Source organism: Castor canadensis, chromosome 9 (assembly GCF_047511655.1).
Source record: "Castor canadensis chromosome 9, mCasCan1.hap1v2, whole genome shotgun sequence".
Classification (NCBI taxonomy): domain Eukaryota; kingdom Metazoa; phylum Chordata; class Mammalia; order Rodentia; family Castoridae; genus Castor; species Castor canadensis.
In genome coordinates, this window is record NC_133394.1 from 85,483,001 (window position 1) to 85,502,155 (window position 19,155).

The window sequence follows — 19,155 nt, forward strand, 5'->3', positions numbered from 1 at the left end:
TATGCAGTATTAACTCACTTCACTACACTGATATTTTGTTGACTTTCAGTCATTTAAAAATTATAGCTTTTCCACCTGTGCACGTGCATACGTGTGTGGAAAATATATTTGTCAAGGCTCAGTCTCCCTACTCACTTTACCATTTATACCAAATGATCAGACAGTAGGATTAGGCTTGTCATTAAACTCTCAGGACATCGAAAGTGTACGCATTCTTTAGACTTGTAAGGGGACTAGTGTGAGGGGAAATAAAACGGCAGAAATGTCATTTTCTAGGAATACATGGCAACCCTGGAGATGTCAAAGAACAAATGGCAGAAATAACCCTGAGGATGTAAAGGGAAGGATGGCAGAAGTAACTTTGTTTTAGATGAAGGAGCTAGGAAGGCATCCTTAAAAGCAAAACATTTAGGGAAACTGAGCACACAGGTGCTGAGACACAGTTTCTCTTCCTAGACCAGGAAAAGAAGATAAAATATTCCTAAAGGGATGAGATATAGACCCCAAAAGGAGAGCAACCTAGCACACTTTCCCAAGACAAACAAAAGGGGCCTCACCACAATAATGGGCAGTAGTCACAAAATGTAGGTGGTAAGTTTCAAGGACAGGATGAAGTGAAGAGAACTTCTTGGAATCTCCTGACCTGACAGATGCTTGGGTTCAGCAAGAAGTTAATCGAACAGCCAGTTATAGCTAGGGTGCCTATTTAATCTCATGTACTTCGGCCACCCTTTGGTTTAGCTCTCTCACTAAGTCCCACCTATCAGAGTGCTTTGGTATCCTTTCAATAAACCTTGTTCTTGCTTTGCTCTTACCTCCTGGTCTGTGTCATGAACTTGCTTTAACTGTGAACTGCTTATTCGGTGTCTTCAGTCATGGACTGCGCCAGGACACGAACCCGGGGAACAACAATCCACTCCGGTATCAGACTGGGTACTTAATTCCCTACGCACAAAGACCATCCTTGCCGTGGTTATTAATCTTCTATAAATTTAAATAGAGGGAAGAGCAGGACAATGCAATTTGAAAACCATGAGCATAGCATGCCCATTGTGGTATTAGTAAGTTGTTCAGCAGTTTTTTGAAAACCAACATTTGTCTTAAAACTATCAACAGTATTCATTTGTATGGTTTTGCATAAGAGCCGCAGGCCGCCACCCACTGCGGTGCCCACGCACAGTGTCAGCAGCACCAGGGTCAGCAGAAGCGCACCGCTGGGAGGAGCCCGCCCACCGCCCCCCACCGCCTCGGCACCGCCCAGCCGACAGGGGGCGCTCGCCCCTCCCACCGCGGAGCGCCCAGCGCACGGGCGCAGGCCCCACCCCCTCGCCGGCCCCGCCCTGCTGCCGCGTCGCGTCGGGGTCCTGGCGCTCCGCGCCCCGCCCGTTTCTCCCGGTGTCTCTGCGGCGGGGGCGGACGCGGGAGCGGCAGCATGGATGGCGAAAGCACGTCTGCGGTGCTCTCGGGCTTTGTGCTCGGCGCGCTCGCTTTCCAGCACCTCAACACCGACTCGGACACGGTGAGCCGAGCGTGCGGTCTCCTTCCCCATCCCTGCCGGGCCGCCGCTGCCCTCGCGGTCCTTCGGGTGCCTCCTGCTGGAGGAGCCTTGGTCCCCGACCCGAGTGCCCCACGCCCCAGCGCCCCTGTTTCCTGGCCCGCCGGTCCCGGGACGAGTAGGTTCCGCGCGAAGGGACCGAGCACTCGCGTCGTCTCCAACGGCAGCGCGGGAGCAAGCTCAGGGCCGCGCTTGGCGAATCTCCGCGCCAGGCTTAATTCCGCGCGTCCCGCACGTGAGTGCGCGCACTGCCCGCACATCCCGAGGCCCCAGACAGCGCTTCTTCCGGTTATGACTTACACAGAAGTTTGCCTTCAAACGCTAGGGGTTTAAGGGCCTTTATGTACTTTTGCCTAGCTTCCGATCCACTGGGTGACGTTGAGAAGAGAACTGAAATACAGCAGCGCCCGTTTCCTGGAACTTTCGAGTAGCGCCTAGTAGTAGGGGAGGGCTAACTTGCCGACAGAAATTAGAAGCATCTAAAAATCCGTACCAGTACGGTTTCGAGAACTCCATACTGAACAGTGTCTAGTAATTTGTATACAATGTGCCCTTCACTTTAAAATGTAAGGTCAGGGTTATCTAAAATTGGGTAACAGTTTTCAGTACAAGCCTAATAAAGGTTGGAATCATTATGTTTTATGTACAATACTTCAAATTACCACTTAGTAAGGAACAAATATATGACAATTTAAAACGTGTGTGTAGTTGTGGAACTTATTTTGGAATATCTTTAGAATAAACATAAACAGAATGGGTTCTTTTTGTTTGTTTTTGGTGGGACTGGAGCTTGAGCCACTCCTCCAGCCCCAGAATGGGAGCTTAAAAGGGGTAGCCCTTGGTGATTGATTTCCGTACTTGGTGTTAACAGAAAACCCTGGTTTCTCAGATCTGTAAAGTCTTCAAGGGTGGTTATCTTGATGGATGCACTTGCATCTCTGCTGCTTTTCCCAGTTTTTGTCTTTAGGAGTATCAAAGTCAAGGACACTAGAGTGCACTGTTCCTGATTTTTACACCCCTTCCCCCTTGATTCCATTAAAGACATTGTTGAAACATTGCTTTGTGCTTTTTTCTTTGAAGAAGTGGAGGGGTCATTGCTATTACTACTTTGCAATACTGGGGTTGAACTCAGGGCCTTGACTTGCTAGACAGGCACTCTACCACTTGAGCCGCCAACAGCCTTTTTGCTTTGCCATTTTTGGGATAAGGTCTCCCTTTATGCTTGGGCAGGCCTAGACTTGGAGCCTCCTATGACAGGCACGTGCCACCATGCCCAGCTTTTAGTGGTTGAGATGGGGGCCTTCTAAACTTAATGTCAGAGCTGGCCTCCATCCAAACCATAATCCTCCCGTATCTCCACGTCCAGGGTAGCTAAGATTACAGATTTGAGCCACTGCACCTGACCTAATTAATTTTAAAGAAGGTAAAATTTCATTGTCAAGCACACTGAGTCTTTAAATACACCTAGAGGAATTAACTAAATTTTCTGAAATGCAAAGAAATTGCCAGCACTGTGGCAAAATGCCTGCGTTTAAAAGAGTCATGCTTAGAACACCCCTTTACTAAAGTAAAGCAGAATTTGAAGTTGAATTCCAAGTTTTTAATCTTTAATACTTTGCACAAATTTTCACATCTTTCACAATTTTAAATCTGAAAACGCTCATTTCATAGCTTAAAAACTTCCACCGGCTCCTAGAAGCACTTCTATAATCCAGACTCCCTGGCTAGTCACTTGGAATGTTTCATTATTGGCTCTACTCTATCCTCACAAATAGGAGCCTTCTGCAAAGTACTCTGCTAGTTCCTCAAAGGCTGGCTTTTGCCTTTTATGTTTCCACGTATGCTAAGTGCTTCTCATCTGCACACAGATTTTTGTCCAGCCCTTTAAAGTTAACTCCATTCTTGCCTCCTCCACTGGGCCTGCTCCAATTATGCCAGGCCATTGTGGTATTTATAATCCTTGTATCCATTGTTATTTACTGTTTGTGCTTTCCAGTTAAGCTGGAAGCACCTTTTGCATTTCCTGTGCTCACTAGCACATGCTTGCATATGCTGTAAAATACTCAGAAAAACTTACATGTTAAGAGAGTGAACAGTCATTCTATCAATGTATTTCGTATATTATTTCCTGTTTTTATTCTCATAGGAAGGTTTTCTTCTTGGGGAAGTGAAAGGTGAAGCCAAGAATAGCATTACTGATTCCCAAATGGATGATGTTGAAGTTATTTATACAATTGGTGAGTCACTTATCTGTTTTTGATAGTTTATGCTGAAATGGATCAGCATACATTGCTTTTTTGGGGGGGGGGGGCAGTATTGGGGTTTGAATTCATCTATCACTTGAGCCACACTTCCAGCCCTATAAATTACTATTTTTAAATTGTTGAAATATACTAATTTTTTAGAAAGAATCTTATGTTCAATTAAAATTCTGTATTCTATGCAGTGGTATGAAACATAACAAGCAGTTAAAATTGCCATAGGGAAACTAGGAAACAGCTCTTGGCAACTGTCGATTTAGAAAAAAAATGGTACTTTAAAATACATAGGGAGTTTTCTGTAGTAGGTTTTTCGTTTTGTTTTGCTTTATGAAATTTTTTTTTTAACCCAGGGCTCGATGCATGCTAGGCAAGCACTGTATAAAAGCTATATCCCTAGTTCTAATCTTTGCCAATTTGGTAAGTGGGGGAAAAGGCATTTTCATTTCCATTTTGTGTGGGGGGGGTTGGGGGGGAGAGTACTCAGTGCCTCATGAATGCTAGGCAAGTGCTGAACTATTTGAGCCACACCCCCCCCAGCCCTCTCTTCTGTTCTTTGCTGCATTTCTACTAGATATTTTGCTATTGATTTTTAACTTAAGGAAGTTGGTCTTTTGTCATATGTGCTATTCACACGTTTATACAGGTTTTGTTGTTTTGTTTTGTTTTCTTTTGGTGTTGGGGGTTGAACCCAGGGCCTTATGCATGTTAAGCACACACTCTACCCCTGAGCTACACCTCTAGCTCCTGCAGTTTGTAATTTCACTTTTTCTTTTTCCTATTCAGACACTTGGAGCTTTATAAACAAGCCCTGAGAGCATTTCCCTATGTCCCTCATTGGAATTAGCATGCCACACAAAGAATCTAAAATTTTGAGTTTATCAAGCAAATATTTCTTGAGCAAATACATTGTGCTAGACATTAAGTATTTGGTCAAGTTATCTTAAATGTCAGATTTCTTTAACACAGATGGCAAGCAGGTTAAATCTAAGATTTCAACCAAGTCCTACTTTGCTTTGCTTCATGAGATTTTTCATCATTTTTACACTATCCCTAACTAGAGCGTATTTCACTGATTATCAGTTACAGATTCTTTCTGTTTCATGTTGTCGTAGACAGGGATTCATCTAAGGATAACATACATTTGCTAGAAGAAAAATGTCTAAAGAGAATATGAAGAATACTCACTTTTCCTACTTTAGCCATATGTAGTTTTGCTATTGATAGGAAAATAAAACTTATCTCTTACAAGGTGGGCTTGTTTTCTTCAGTCTAGCTAACAGAAAAGATCTTATGAAATAACTACTTGGAATAACAAAAGAAAAACCCTCTAACAGTTGGGTAAATTTAGAGCATAACTTTTAAGTACTCAATAAAAATACAGCAACTTTGAACTTAACCTTTTTGTTGCAGCCATTAAACCATTATTTAGAAGAATATAGCACTGTTCTAAATGAGAATTTAGGCTTGAATTTTAGCCCTACTTCTGGCTTAGGAAGCCACTTAACCTCTCTGCCTATCATATCTTTGAAAAAGGAAAAATGATGGCATCTGTCTCATATCTTACTTGAAGATTAAATGAGATAGTCAATGGTAAAGTTCTTTCTGGCATGAAGTAAACATTCAGTATTTTAGTCAAGTGGTTATTTTTTTTGGATATTGCTTTTTATTTTTTATTTTATTTATTTTATCATTTTTACATTTACTTACATGTGTATACATTGTTTGAGTCAACCCCCCTTTTCCGGGCAGTACCTGTTCTCCAGTTTTGTTGAAGAGAAAACATAAGAGATAATAAGAAAGACACAGTGTTTAGTCAAATGATTATTAATGTTATAACTAAAAATCTTTTTTTCCCTAGACATTCAGAAATATATTCCATGCTATCAGCTTTTTAGGTGAGTAAAATATTAGTAAAAACAAGTAAATTATCCATTGTGAAAGTGAAATAATTTTCAAAACTAACAAAATATCTTAGTTACCATTTGTATGTGGAAGGAATTTTTAAATACCCGAAGATTCGCTTGTGCATGTCAACCTTGTCTGTAATCCTTTGTATGTTATATTACTTATTTTAGCTGGTTTCTACTGCTTCTCAGCATAGCAGTTTATCTTGAGAATTGCTTGTTTCCTCCTCACACCCTGTTACCTCAATGCATATTATACAAGCTCAGTGGGTGACATTGTTGTCATAATCAATACAGTCCTTTTTCTACTTTTTGATGCCAATTGATTTCAGCAAATGTTTCCTTGCTTATATTTTTAGTGTTATCTTCTGACTGTTAGTTTTATATATGTATATATATATATATATATATATATATGCACATATATTACAAAACTTTTTTTTTTCCTGGTTCTGGGGCTTGAACTCAGGGCCTACACCTTGAGCCACTCCATCAGCCCTTTTTTGCGATGGGTTTTTTCAAGATAGGATCTCAAGGAACTATTTGCCTGGGCTTGCTCTGAACTGTGATCCTTCTGATCTTTGCCTCCTGAGTAGCTAGGATTTCAGGTGTGAGCCACTGATGCCCTGCTAACCACTTCTGTCTTATATTACCAAAAATTTTCTAAAGACTTTTCTGACAGCCTGGAAGAAATAGCAAAAACCATGGTTACATTTCAGAATCAAGTAGACTCTGGCAACTCTTTGCTCTTCGAAACAGGAAGGATTAGATGTTCTGACAGCTGAAAGAGATGGACTTTATCTTTTCCTAGAGGAAGAGTGTTTTTATGTAAATCAGTCAGGTCTATTCAGAGAGGCAGCAAAAATAATTAACTGATAAGTTATATTCTTTATCTAATCTGTTTCCTATTGCTTTTTTTAGGATGATAGTTTTATACTCAGTCCTACAAAACTGCTAGCTCTAATAATACTTTATTTGTTAACTTCTTATTGAGGTATAACATACACATAGAAAAACATAACAATAAATGGAATTTTTATAAAGCAAACATATGTTACCATAACATGATCTAATCTTAATGAAATAACTTTATGACTTACATAAGCCACACAAGAAAAATCATTTCTACATTCACACTATTTATGTATACATTTCCAAACACATGGTTAAGGTAAGAAACACCTGTAGTGGGGGAATGGCAGGTAAAAGGGCTTAGTGTGCTCTTAAATTGATGTAACAAGAAAAGTTACACCTGTTGCAGTCTCTTAATATACGAAAGTAATCTATTAACTAAGGAATTCTTACAGGAATTCGTAAAAAAGACTTCCTTAAGGAACCCACTAAGACTAATAAAGGAATAAGAAAGAGAGTGAAAAGTGATTCAGTATCTTTAGGCAACTACATTCATAATTAGACAAATTATTATTATGTCCTAGAGCTGCAGAAACCATCTGATCCAATAATGCCTGGGTTTCTTTGAAAAATTTTTTTTGTTATTATTTTATATTATTTTTTTGCGACAGGATCTAGTTATATCAAGGTCTAACATGACCTTGAGCTCATGATCTTTCTGCCTTCACCTCCCCAGTGCTAGGATTACAGGCACATACCACCCGGCCCAGTTTACTTTGTTTGTTTTATTTATTTATTTTGCAGTAGTGAGGTTTGAACTCAGGGCCTACACCTTGAGCCATTCCACCAGCCCTTTTTTGTGATGGGTTTTCCAAGATAGGGTCTTGTGAACTATTTGCCCAGGGCTGGCTTGGAACCTTGATCCTTCTGATCTCTGCCCCCTGAGTAGCTAGAATTACAGACATGAGCCATCAGCGCCTGGATTAGTAGTATGTTTATTTTTATATAAAAATTCACTGCCTCATCCTCTGTCCAGAAACTCGACAAAATCAGTGTTCTCACAGATGTACACTATTAGCCTACGACTTACACATCCTGCGTTATCCTCCACTTTTGGAAGCTGAGAAGTGAACCATGATAGAGAAATACAGTAATAAACTCTTGTATATATATTTTTTCCTATAGGAACTATAATAGATAGGTAAAATAGAGGAATCTTATGGTCAGCTTTGGTAGGTGAAACATTTTAAATTTTAGGTTGTAAGTTAAAAAGTAAGAACATTGTTGACTAGCATGTAGTTTTTCAATTTACTGTACTTTCATGAATATTTATATAGAATATTGTTAATCTGATGCTAAAGGGAAGGAAATATTATTTGCAATCTTTATCTTTATTATAGGAAGGGAAAGAAAGCTGGAAGTAAGTGCTTTAGAATCTTTTAGAATTAACTTCTGATTCTTTCTGAATTTTGGACACTCAAAAGACAACCGAACTAAAACAAATCTATTCCCTTCTCTTGCCTCCCCAACCAAATCCAGCTGTCTCCAGCTTTTGGGACTAGCAATGAATAAATTACTGTTTTGCTAATGTGCATTCTTTTGTATGTATCAGCATTATAAAAAATAGTAAACAATGAATTGTGAATTGGCTGTAGAACTTTCCAGTGCTCATATTGTTTTGGGGGAAAATGTGTTGCACAAACTTATTTCTTGAAGTTTTTCTACTTCTTTTCCTTATCATTGCTTATGGACCTCATATTTCTACCATTTTAAGTCTGTTAATTTGTGAACTTTCTCTACTATTTATCTTCAGACTTGATCTGACAGGCAAGTAGGTGTGGATTTTGGTTGGGTAGTTTGGGTTAAGAGTAAGTAAAATTTAAAAATGCTAATAAAATTATTCAAATTTCTAGCTTATTTGAACTGTTTAATTTTGACTTTTATAGCTTCTACAATTCTTCAGGTGAAGTAAATGAGCACGCACTGAAGAAAATATTTTCAAGAGTAAAAAAGGTATTTCTTAACGTACCTTTCTTTGCATTATTTCGGGTTCCTAAAAATACAGTGCATTTCTTTACATGGTATCCATTAAAGCAGGTAAGAAAAAACTTACTCTTCCCAGACATTAAGAGAGATTTCTTTGCCACGTGCTGGTGGCTCATGGCTATAATCCTAGCTACTCAGGAGGCAGAGAACAGGAGGATAGTGGTTTGAAGCTAGCCTAGGCAAATAGTTCTCAAGGCCATTATCTCAAAAACACTACACACAAAAAGTGCTGGTGGAGGGTTTCAAGCAGTAGAGTGAGTGCCTAGCATGAGGCCCTGAATTCAAACCCCAGTACCACAAAAAAAAAGGTTGCTTTGACAACATAAAGTCATTAAAAGTATAAACCTTGTCCTCATCCTTCCCTTAACCACCTGGTTAACATTGATTTCTTTCTCTTCTGTATTTCCACCACAACCTTTCCCAGTACAATTTACTCTACAACAGTCCATTTCTGTACCACTTCTTTTTTTTAAATGAGGTCTTACTGTGTTGCCCAAGCTAGTTTTGAGTTCCTGGACTCAGGTAGACCTCACGCCTCCCAAGTAGCTGGAATTCCAGGTGTGCAACACCAAGCCTGGCTTTGAAGTTACTATTTTTTGTAACTGCAGGGACAATTTCCTGTATAGCACTTAATTTAAATCCTCCACAGAATACCTGGTGTTGAGTTAAAAGTTGTTGAATAATCAAGATGGATTTTTTCCCAAATACAAAAATTTTTTACAGTGCTACTTTTTTCCTCTTAAAACTTTTGTATCTCTGATTTGAGAATAAAAGTGGATTAAGTAAAATAAATTTCTCTGAATTGCTGAGGGTGGTGGCACATATCTGTAATTCCATATACTCAGGAGGCTCACACAGGAGGATATAGAATTCAAGACCAGCCTACAAAACTTAATGAAATCCTGTCTAAAATAAAATTTTTAAAAAAGGGAGAGGGAGAGCTGGAAATGCAGCTCAGTAGTAGAGTGCTTGCCTGGCACTCTGGATTTAATCACCTGTATCACAAACCAAAAAAGAAATTTCTTTCAAAAAACATCCCTAGTTGAAATGGTTTCTTTTTTTCTTTTCTTTTTTTTTTTTTTAAATATATTTTGGTGGAGAAATGACTCAAATATTGTATGCACATATGAATAAAAGAAATAAAAAGAATAAATAAATATATTTTGGTATTTTAAAAATGCACTCGTAAAAATGTTTACTTTTAAAAAGAACAGGGGCAATTGAAAAAAAAAAAAACCAGGCTCGCTTCAAATTCACAATTCTGCTTCAGCCTCTCAAATACTGGGAACAGTTTTTTTACTTTATGTGAAATTCAGTTGGTGAAACTATCACAGATTTCTGTGAATTAAAGTGGTTATTTTTCTGTGTTACTAAGTTTTCAGTAAATGATAATTTTCCAGTTTTAAACAGTTTAGTAATACTAATAGTACATTTGTTTAGCATATTGCAGTTTAATAAAACCCTTTTGCAGGTGGTAGATCACCTGCTTAGCAAATTCAAGGCCCTCAGTTCAACTCTTGGTACTGGCAAAAAACCCAAAATCCTTTCACATGATCATGAAACCAACTTATTTATTAAACCAAATATTCATACAGGAAGTTAATGCATTTTCAGGATGGATTGCCTATTAAGTGAAATAATGGCATTGATAGTTAATGTAATTACTGACTAAAGATAAAGAATGCAATATAGCAAATGCCATAATAGAAACTAAAGTAACTCAAAGATTTTTTCCCTTTAATCTATATCCATCAAAATTGTAGCCTTTTAACCGAATAGAAAGTAATTAAGTTTGCATACTTTGCAAAGGCGAAGCACATAACTAATACATTCTTTATTATATGCCCAAACCTTTCCAACTATTAAGAAAACTATTCGGACTGTCAGACTTTGTTTCATTTTGTTTTTGTTTTAAACAGGCTCTCTAGCCCAAACTAGTCTGGAATTTGTAGTCCTCCAGAGTGCTGGGATTATAGCTATGTACCACCATGCCCTTCTCAAGACTATCATTTTTATTAATAACTTATAGTAAGGGGTAATAATATTGTAACTATTAGACATCTAATTTTTTCCTATTTTTTTTTTTTTACAGAATGTGGTAGGTTGGTACAAGTTCCGTCGTCATTCAGATCAGATCATGACATTTAGAGAGAGACTGCTTCACAAAAACTTACAGAAACATCTTTCAAGCCAAGAACTTGTTTTTCTGCTGTTAACACCGAGTATAGTAACAGAAAGCTGCTCTACTCACCGGCTAGAACATGCCTTATACAAACCTCAAAAGGGGTAAATGTTAGTTGGTCGCTGGCCATTTTAAGCTCATACAAAAAAAATACACCTAATATTTTTATAGTACTTTTTTGTAGGTTATCAAATGTTTTCATACAGTGTTGTATTAGGCTGTCACAATAGCTTTGTGAAGTAGTCTTACCAAGTATAATTGTAGATGAGAAAATGGAATTCAGATAGGGAAATTCAAACCCATTATGGAATGATAACTTGTATTCCAGCATTGAAGATTTGTTGTCTTTCCCTGTCTAAAGTAGAAAAAAATATTTGGTGGGGAAGGAGGGGGTGTTGCTTGATAAGGATACAATGTATAACTTAAGCCTGGGCACTTGAAGCAGTTTTTCACTCTATAAAGAAGCAAGGGAATTCTTGGTGGACTACCAAAATGAGTGTGGTGGGGACTCCCCTTAGGCTTATAAGCTACATTTTCATTGACTGGAAGAATTACATTAGAAGAGTACTAATCAAGATTAATCTTATTGTTCATGGAACATAGGATAAATCTCAACCATGAAACCTTACAGTTGCATATCCTTCATCCAAAAATGCTTGGGATCGTGTGCATTTCAGATTCTGGGATATTTACATATATATAACGAGGCATCTTGAGTATGGGACCCAAGTCTAAACAAAAAGTTCATCTATACCTTATACACATAGCCTGAAGTTAATTTTATACAGTATTTTTATTTAACATGATTGTTGTTTTGTTCTTAGATTTTTCGAGACAGGGTTTTTCCCTTAGTCCAGTCTGGCCTCGAACTTGAGGTCATTCTGCATCAGCTCCCAGGTGCTGGGATTACAGATGTGGCCACCATGCATGGCTTTTCACACAGCTTTGACTGTGACTTTTCACAGAAGTCAGGGTGGACTTGTGTTTTGGTATTTTTATTTTATTTTTTTTAGATAAAAGTCTTACTATGTAGCCCAAGCTGGCCTGGAACTCAAATGTATAGCCCAGGCTGGCCTCATACTCACTGTCCTCATGCCTCATCCTCCTAAGGAATTTTCCACTTGTGACAGTGCTTAAAAATTTTCATATTGTGGCTGGTTATTGTGGCTTAGGTCTGTAATCCCAACTACTTAGGAAGTAGAGATAGGAGGATCTCAATTCAAGGCTAGCTCAGGCAAAAAATTGTTGTCGGTGGTGCTGTGACTGGGGTTTTGAACTCAGGGTTTCATACTTGCAAAGCAGGGGCTGTACTACTTGAGCCACACCTCCAGTCCATTTTTCTCTGGTTATTTTTGAGATGAAGTCTTGAACTGTTTGCCTGGGCTGACCTTGAACTGTGATCCTCCTGATCTCAGCCTCCCAAGTAACTAGGATTACAGGTGTGAGTACCAGTCTGCAAGACCCTCTTTGAAAGAAAAAAGTAGGTATGGTTTCCAAGCTATGCAGGTGGTGTATGTAAGAGGATTGCAGTCCAAGGCCAGCCCCAGGCAAATAAGCATGAGACCCTACTTTGAAAAGTAACTAAAATCAAAACAGGCGGGAGGTATAGCTCAAGTGATAGAGTGCCTGCCTAGCAAGTGCAAGGCCCTGAGGTCAACTCCAGTATTCCCAAAAAAGAAAAAAACTCTGATTTTTTAAATAGGGTCTCACTATCTGGTCCAGGCTGGCCTCAGCTTCCCAAGTAGCTGTTCTGCTTTTTTTTTTTCCACATGTACTTAATTAATTAAAATAGCCATTAAAATATTTTTTCAAAAATTTTATTACACTATAAACACTTCACAACTTTATTTAGTTATGGTACTAGGGTTTCTAGGCAAGCACTCTACTACTTGAGCCACTCCACCAGCCCAATACTTCAAGACTTACAAAAGTTAGTCACTTCAAAATATTGAAACACTTCAATACATTGTAAGCTGTTGAATAATAGGAAACCTGGGCAATAAAGAGTAGGCAATAGGGAGGTTAATCTGATTAAAGCACAGTATATATATGCCTGAAATGCCCAGGTGAAACCCCCTTGGACTATCAATATACACTTTTAAAAAATGAAGGACAGGAAAGCAAAACAGATCCTGTCTGGGGATGGGTATTTGTGGAGGGGGGAGGGCAAAAGAAAAAATTGAAAGAAGGGGAATATGGTGGATGTATTTTGTATTCATGTATGAAAATAGAACAGTGAAAACTGTTGAAATTGTTCTAAGAAGGGAGGGAATGAGGGAGAATGGAGAGGGTGAATCTAGTTAAGATATACTGTAAACATATATATAAATAGCACAATGTATACCCCTGTACAACTGTTACATGCTGCTAATAAAAAAAATGCTAATTACTTCCAAGTTGTCTCAAGTGGGAAATTTTATTTTGGTAAGTAATAAAAAAAGGTCTTTTTGGTTTATTGCTTTTTTAAACTTTTGATCTTTGGGGGAAATGTCTATTCTGATCATTAGACTATTCATTTTATTTTAAATTTAGTTTTTGAAATTTTATTTTGTCAGACTTTTTTATAGGGTACCTTTGGTGGTTGCCAATCTGGGCATGTCTGAACAACTGGGTTATAAAACTGTATCAGGTTCCTGTATGTCCACTGGTTTTAACAGAGCAGTAAAAGCACACAGGTAAGATTCCTTTGAAATTAGTTTCCTTATTACACAAACAAAAATAAAATGATAGGAAAACTGATCAAATGAGTATATTACTCAAATAAACTAGATTATTTTTACCACTTCCATACTTCTCTAGTACTTGTCTACTGTCAAATTGTGTACACTTTACTATGAAAATCATGATTTTTCTTTTACAGCTCTGACTTTTTCAAAGAAGATGGATCTTTAAAGGAAGTACACAAGATAAATGAAATGTATGCTTCCTTACAAGAAGAACTAAAGGTAAGTTAACATCAAGCACCTAAAGACCACTTCTAAAGTTTATATCAAATTGATTATTATGAAATGTTTAGGGGTCCTGACATCAGATAGGTATTTTATCCCTTTAACTGCTATAATGGACTTCAGTTTTAGTGGTATGCAACAGAAGCTTAATCTTGTTCTCATTATATCTTGGCTGTAACCATTCCTATTTCAGATGTCACCTTTATTCCAAGATCCAGGCTGAAGGAGCAGCCCTTATTTGGGACATGTTCTTGTGGCAAAAGGAAAAAAAGCAAGAAAACTGATAGAAATTCTTAAAACTTAGCTCAGAATTGTCATTTCCGCTCACATTTCATTGGCCAGAATATAACACATGGCAGATACATAATCTTTTTACAAGGTGAAGAGGGAAGCAAATATTTAGGAGCATAACTACCACAGTATCCCAGTCTATTTCTTATGTCAGTGCAGGTTCTTTGAGAAGTAACCTCAAGATAGGAGCAGAAGATAAGTGCAAGGTTTATTGGCCCTGTGTAAGATAAAGGAGAAGGAACAAGAACAGGCAGGAAGATTGCAACAAAAACCTGACCTCCAAGAAAGAAGGGGATAGGAGGACAATTGGATATAAAGAGCCTCAAACTGCAGTACCATTCCTAAAAAGTACAGCCACACTGATGGAGAGTCCTTGATTGAGCAGAGTTGCCCCAAAGTTGTTCTTCAGGCATGGACTTGCACTGATGTCCCACTGTGCTCTCAGTCATGGGTTAGTAACAGCCCTTGGGAAGCATGGCTTAAAAGGAAACAGTGGGCAAAGCTGGGATTGTCAGTAACTGCTCCCCTAGTTAAGAGAGCTAACGAGGTGTGGTCACCATATTATCAGAAGGGCACACTAAGAGAAAGGGGGTAACACACTTCACACACTGGTGTTACACATTAAAATATGAATACAGAAATTTTAGGAAGTAACACCCCAAAATCTCACCATTCTAATGTAAATATTTCCACTCTGCCTTATTCTCCATCTTTTCCCCTAATGTATACATACTTTGACATAGTTGACAGTCATGGTAACAGAAATTTGTGATAAAATTTTTTTTCTCTTTTTTTAATGTATTTTGTTTTTACATCTACCCACATACATTGTTTGGGCCTCACACTTGATAGGCAAACACTCTACCATTTGATCCATGCCTACAGCTCTGTACAAAATAACTTTTTGAAAGATTCCACATATGAGTGAGATTATATAGTACTTAACCTTTCTGTGCCTGGTCTATTTTATTTTGTTCTTATAAATGACAAGGTTCTGGTCTTTTTAAAGGCTGAATAGTGTCTCACTGAGCATATGGACTACATTTTTTTTTAATCCATTCATCTTCCAGTGGACATTTTCCTTGATTCCATGTCTTTCCTAATTGAATAGTGCTGGGCAGATATTCTGAAACGTATCCACTAAAACTAGCCATGACAACTTAACTTTTACCCCATAATTTGAAATTCACTACATTTGATTTAATACTAAGAAACATCATCTTACATAAATTTTTGTTAAAAAAGATATATTCCTCAAATGGAATTGCTCATTCTTTAAAAACCAAGACACATAAGGCCAGCTTGCTTTTCATAAGTAGTTTCTCTTATAGGAATTAAATTAAAATCCTTGGGATGGGGGTTTGGCTCAAGTGGGATAATACTTGCCTAACAGGGCTCTGCATTCAGACCCAAGTACCACAAAAAAAAAAAAAAAAAACCTTCATGTTTTCTTTTCATAGAAGTAAAACACAGTCGCTTGTCTTTGTTTTTATTTATTGTCAGTTTCTTAATGTTAAGTGTGTGCAGTAACTTTACATCTGTTCGGGTGTTTTTTGGTTTTTTTGCAGAGGTGGGGATTGAAGTTTCACTTTATTTCTGTTATAACTGATGATGATAAAGCCATGAAAAATGGGAAGTTAATAATATCTGAGCATTATGCCACTAGGATGCTGGATGGTCAGATGAGCTCTGCCATCTGCCAGAGGGTGGACTGTGCTGGTCCTTGGTCAGGTAGTCATGGAGTATTGAAGGGAGTGCTTTTTGTCAAGGCTGTTGATGGTGACTTTGCTCAGTGAGCAGCACAAATTGACCATCTTCATTTCTATCTTTCCACGTGGTCATCGTGCCTCTAAAAAGTCCTGATTTCAGCTTCACACCTTTTCTAATCCCACAAGCATTTTAATGAAAGGGAATAATTACTACAACTCAGCTCTTGGGCATGGCATGGGTGGAGACACATTGTAACCATTAGGCTACCAGTGATGTCATTGCCATCCTGGGTACTTCTGTGCCTTCTGAGCTCACAATCTCCTTGTTTCTTGCCCCAGTCCTTCTTGTCCACTCCAAAGGAGAGCTCCATCCAGGTCTGCAAACTCCTGAGTGTGATGCCTCGGAAAACCTATTGGTGTTTTCCCCGGAAAATCAGAGTGATCATGATGTCTGTGGTTTTTGAAGGGAGGAGGGATGTGTAATAATGTTCAAAGTTAAAATGTTGATTTAACATTAGCTGTCCAGAGTTTTATTTGCTTACATATGCATGCATGCACGCCTACGGACATGATTGAAGTTTCCAACATTCTAAGCGCATATGATGTATTTTTATAATGGGATACCTTTGGTGCCTTACTTCTTGTGTAGTAGTTTCATGTTTTCACTATTTCATTTGAATTTTATAAAAAGCCTATAAGGCAGAGTTGGTGGTAAGTACTCATTTTATGGTCAGGGAAATTGAGGCTCTCTCTGAAGTAAGTCTGCCTGTGTGAATGGTAGCTCTTCTGACTAGTGTTTGACAGAATTGTTTTTGCCTAAAAGGCATTAAAGAGTGACAGTGTTTGTGATTTTTGAAGGAAGAATGAATGGAAGTTACCCTATTAATAGTAACATTGAGCTGTATCAAGGCTTAATTATACTTAATGTATAATTGATAGTGAGAAAGAAGTCACAGAAAGTTCATTCAATTTCTTAATGAAATAACAGTACATCTACCCATCCTTCCACACATCTACCTATCCATTCATTTAATCATATTAAAAACGATACACCACATGCCAGGTACCAGGCTGATTCATAAACGTTAAATCAGAATGACATTTGGCAATTGAGAATTGAAGTGTGACTAGCTCAAATTGAGATATGTTGTCAATGAAAAATTTTCACCAAAGACTTAGTACAAAAAGACATAAAATATCTTATTATTACATTTTATTATGTTGATTATTTCTTGAAGTCATACTTTGGATATATTGGGTTAAATAAAATGCAGTATTAAAATTAAAAAAATAATATCTGAGCATTTTATAATCTGTAGAGCACCAAATGAGTGCTTGTTATTGAGATCCTTCAGAAAACAAAATTTATATGAAAGGAAAACAGTATTTCATATTACATATCACTGAGGATTTTATATTATCTGTGAGTTTACACTCTGTTGCTACAGGATAGGAATTTTATCTATGTCTTTATTTTGCAGAGTGTATGCAGAAGAGTGGAACAAAGCGAGCAAGAAGTAGATAAACTAATAAAGGATGTAAACAGGTTAAAAGAAGAAATTAGAAAAAGACAACAAGCACGTATTCAAACGCCACGTAAGCAAACAGTTAAAACTCCGGTAGTTTCCGTGCTTTTCTCACTGGTGGAATTATGGCTCAGTGGACAAGGCAACTGTACGAATTGATGTAATTGTCCACCCTGGATTAAAAGTAGTTCTTTCCTTAATACTCGTAAATCTCACTGAACAAGAACATGGTTCTATAGTAGGTATGCTGTATTTGTTGATATTAAAGCATATAACTTTTTCTGTTAGAATAGTAGGGCATATAAATAGAAGTTTGGGATTATATATGCTGTTTACACTTTGGATAATATGATAGACTTACTGAAATCATTTTTACTTTACTGATATATAGCTAATTATGAAAGCTTTGTGGAACAAATATATGTTGAACTGTTGTTTTATTCTGTTCAGGAGAGAACGTCCAGAACGACCCACAGGAGAACATTTTTCTCTGTCAAGCTTTACGGACCTTTTTTCCAGATTGTGAATTTCTTCATTCTTGTGTTATCTTTTTGAAAAATAGGCATATTTCTAAAAGTAGATGTAATATCAACCACCATCTTGATGTGGTGGACAACCTGACCTTAATGGTACCATACACTCACACTCCTAAAGCTAATCCAGCTGTGACACCACGGATGATTAAGCGTAAAGCTTCAGACACACATGATGGATGGCAAATGAAGAAAGCACGGCTGTTAGAGTTAGAAAACAAACTACCTAAGACAAGTACTGATAGCAGTAACCAAGAAAAGGCATCCACATCCAGCAGCCCAGAAACAGATGAAGAGATTGGAAAAATGAAGAGTTCTGGTGAATACCCACAGTCTCCCACATTTTGATCCTTTTAATCCAAAATGAAATTTTTTATTTGGCTGAATGAAGGGTAAGACCAAATGTTTCTGTTTTTACTGTGTTCATCTACTTGCAATAATACATAGAAATGTTCATTTGTTTTTACTATATTCAGTTTGTATAACGTATTTTGTCTTTACTGTGTTCATCTGTTTACAGTAATACAGGATAAGTTCTGCATTTTTTATAAAGTTCTTTAAAAAATACTAGATGCTTTTATAATTATGTATGTATGTATGTATGTATGGTGCTGGGGATTGAACCTCCTGCATGCTAGGCAAGTGCTCTGTCATTGAGCTACATCTCCAGCCCAAGAGGCTTTTATTTAAAAATCAAAACCTTTTACATTTCTTTCTAAATTATCAAGGGAAGAACTGAAATGGATCTATTCTTTTAAATTTGTACAGTGCTTTTTGGAATTGGAAAGACGAGCCATATTTTTACAGCATAGAAACATAAAAGTTTACATAAACATTTATTTTTCTCTAAGTCATTAAAATTCTTACTCCTTAAGTGATGACATTAAGCTGATGCAGGGGTGCACATCTGTAGCCTCAGCCACTTTCGAAGCTAAGGCTGGAGAATTGCTTTAGCTCGGGAGTTGGAGGCCAGCATTGGCAAAACAGACCACATTTCAAAACACATTTTGCTATAAGTGCAAATGTATTTATATGTCTTTCTCACACACTTTAGGAAGTATACATGTCACACATGAAGCTTCCACTATGTTTCGCTCACTGGACACAATGCTGAATGCACACTTTGATCTTTGCTCTTCCAGCTATTACTTTCTAGATACATTTATTAAGAGATAATTGTATCTAGCAACAAAACTTTTTTGCATTAACATGCATTAACTGTCATGGGGTATCTTTGAAGCCATAGGCATAATTTGCTGGGGTTGTGTTTTATTGGTGACATAAGTAACTACATACAGTGGGAGAAAGAGAATCAGGGCTGTCAGTCTGGACCCTAATAATTGCTGAT

The 19,155-nt window shown here is 37.7% G+C and overlaps 1 protein-coding gene across 1 annotated transcript; it reads left to right on the top strand.

Moving 5' to 3' along the window:
• The first annotated feature begins 1,335 nt into the window (after window positions 1–1,335).
• On the top strand, window positions 1,336–18,374 carry Abraxas1 (abraxas 1, BRCA1 A complex subunit). The gene is made up of 9 exons (XM_020159084.2): window positions 1,336–1,519; window positions 3,702–3,792; window positions 5,675–5,711; window positions 8,519–8,585; window positions 10,711–10,904; window positions 13,356–13,475; window positions 13,661–13,745; window positions 17,230–17,344; window positions 17,725–18,374. The coding sequence occupies exons 1-9, from the start codon at window positions 1,433–1,435 to the stop codon at window positions 18,153–18,155; spliced, it is 1,227 nt and encodes a 408-aa protein (XP_020014673.1). The 5' UTR covers window positions 1,336–1,432; the 3' UTR covers window positions 18,156–18,374.
• The last annotated feature ends 781 nt before the right edge of the window (window positions 18,375–19,155 follow it).

Bases quoted from the DNA above. Each gene is read 5' to 3' on its own strand.
- Abraxas1 (XM_020159084.2), top strand. From the start codon at position 1,433: ATGGATGGCGAAAGCACGTCTGCGGTGCTCTCGGGCTTTGTGCTCGGC. The intron at 1,520-3,701 runs GTGAGCCGAGCG...TTATTCTCATAG, and splicing joins TCAACACCGACTCGGACACG to GAAGGTTTTCTTCTTGGGGA. The intron at 5,712-8,518 runs GTGAGTAAAATA...TGACTTTTATAG, and splicing joins CCATGCTATCAGCTTTTTAG to CTTCTACAATTCTTCAGGTG.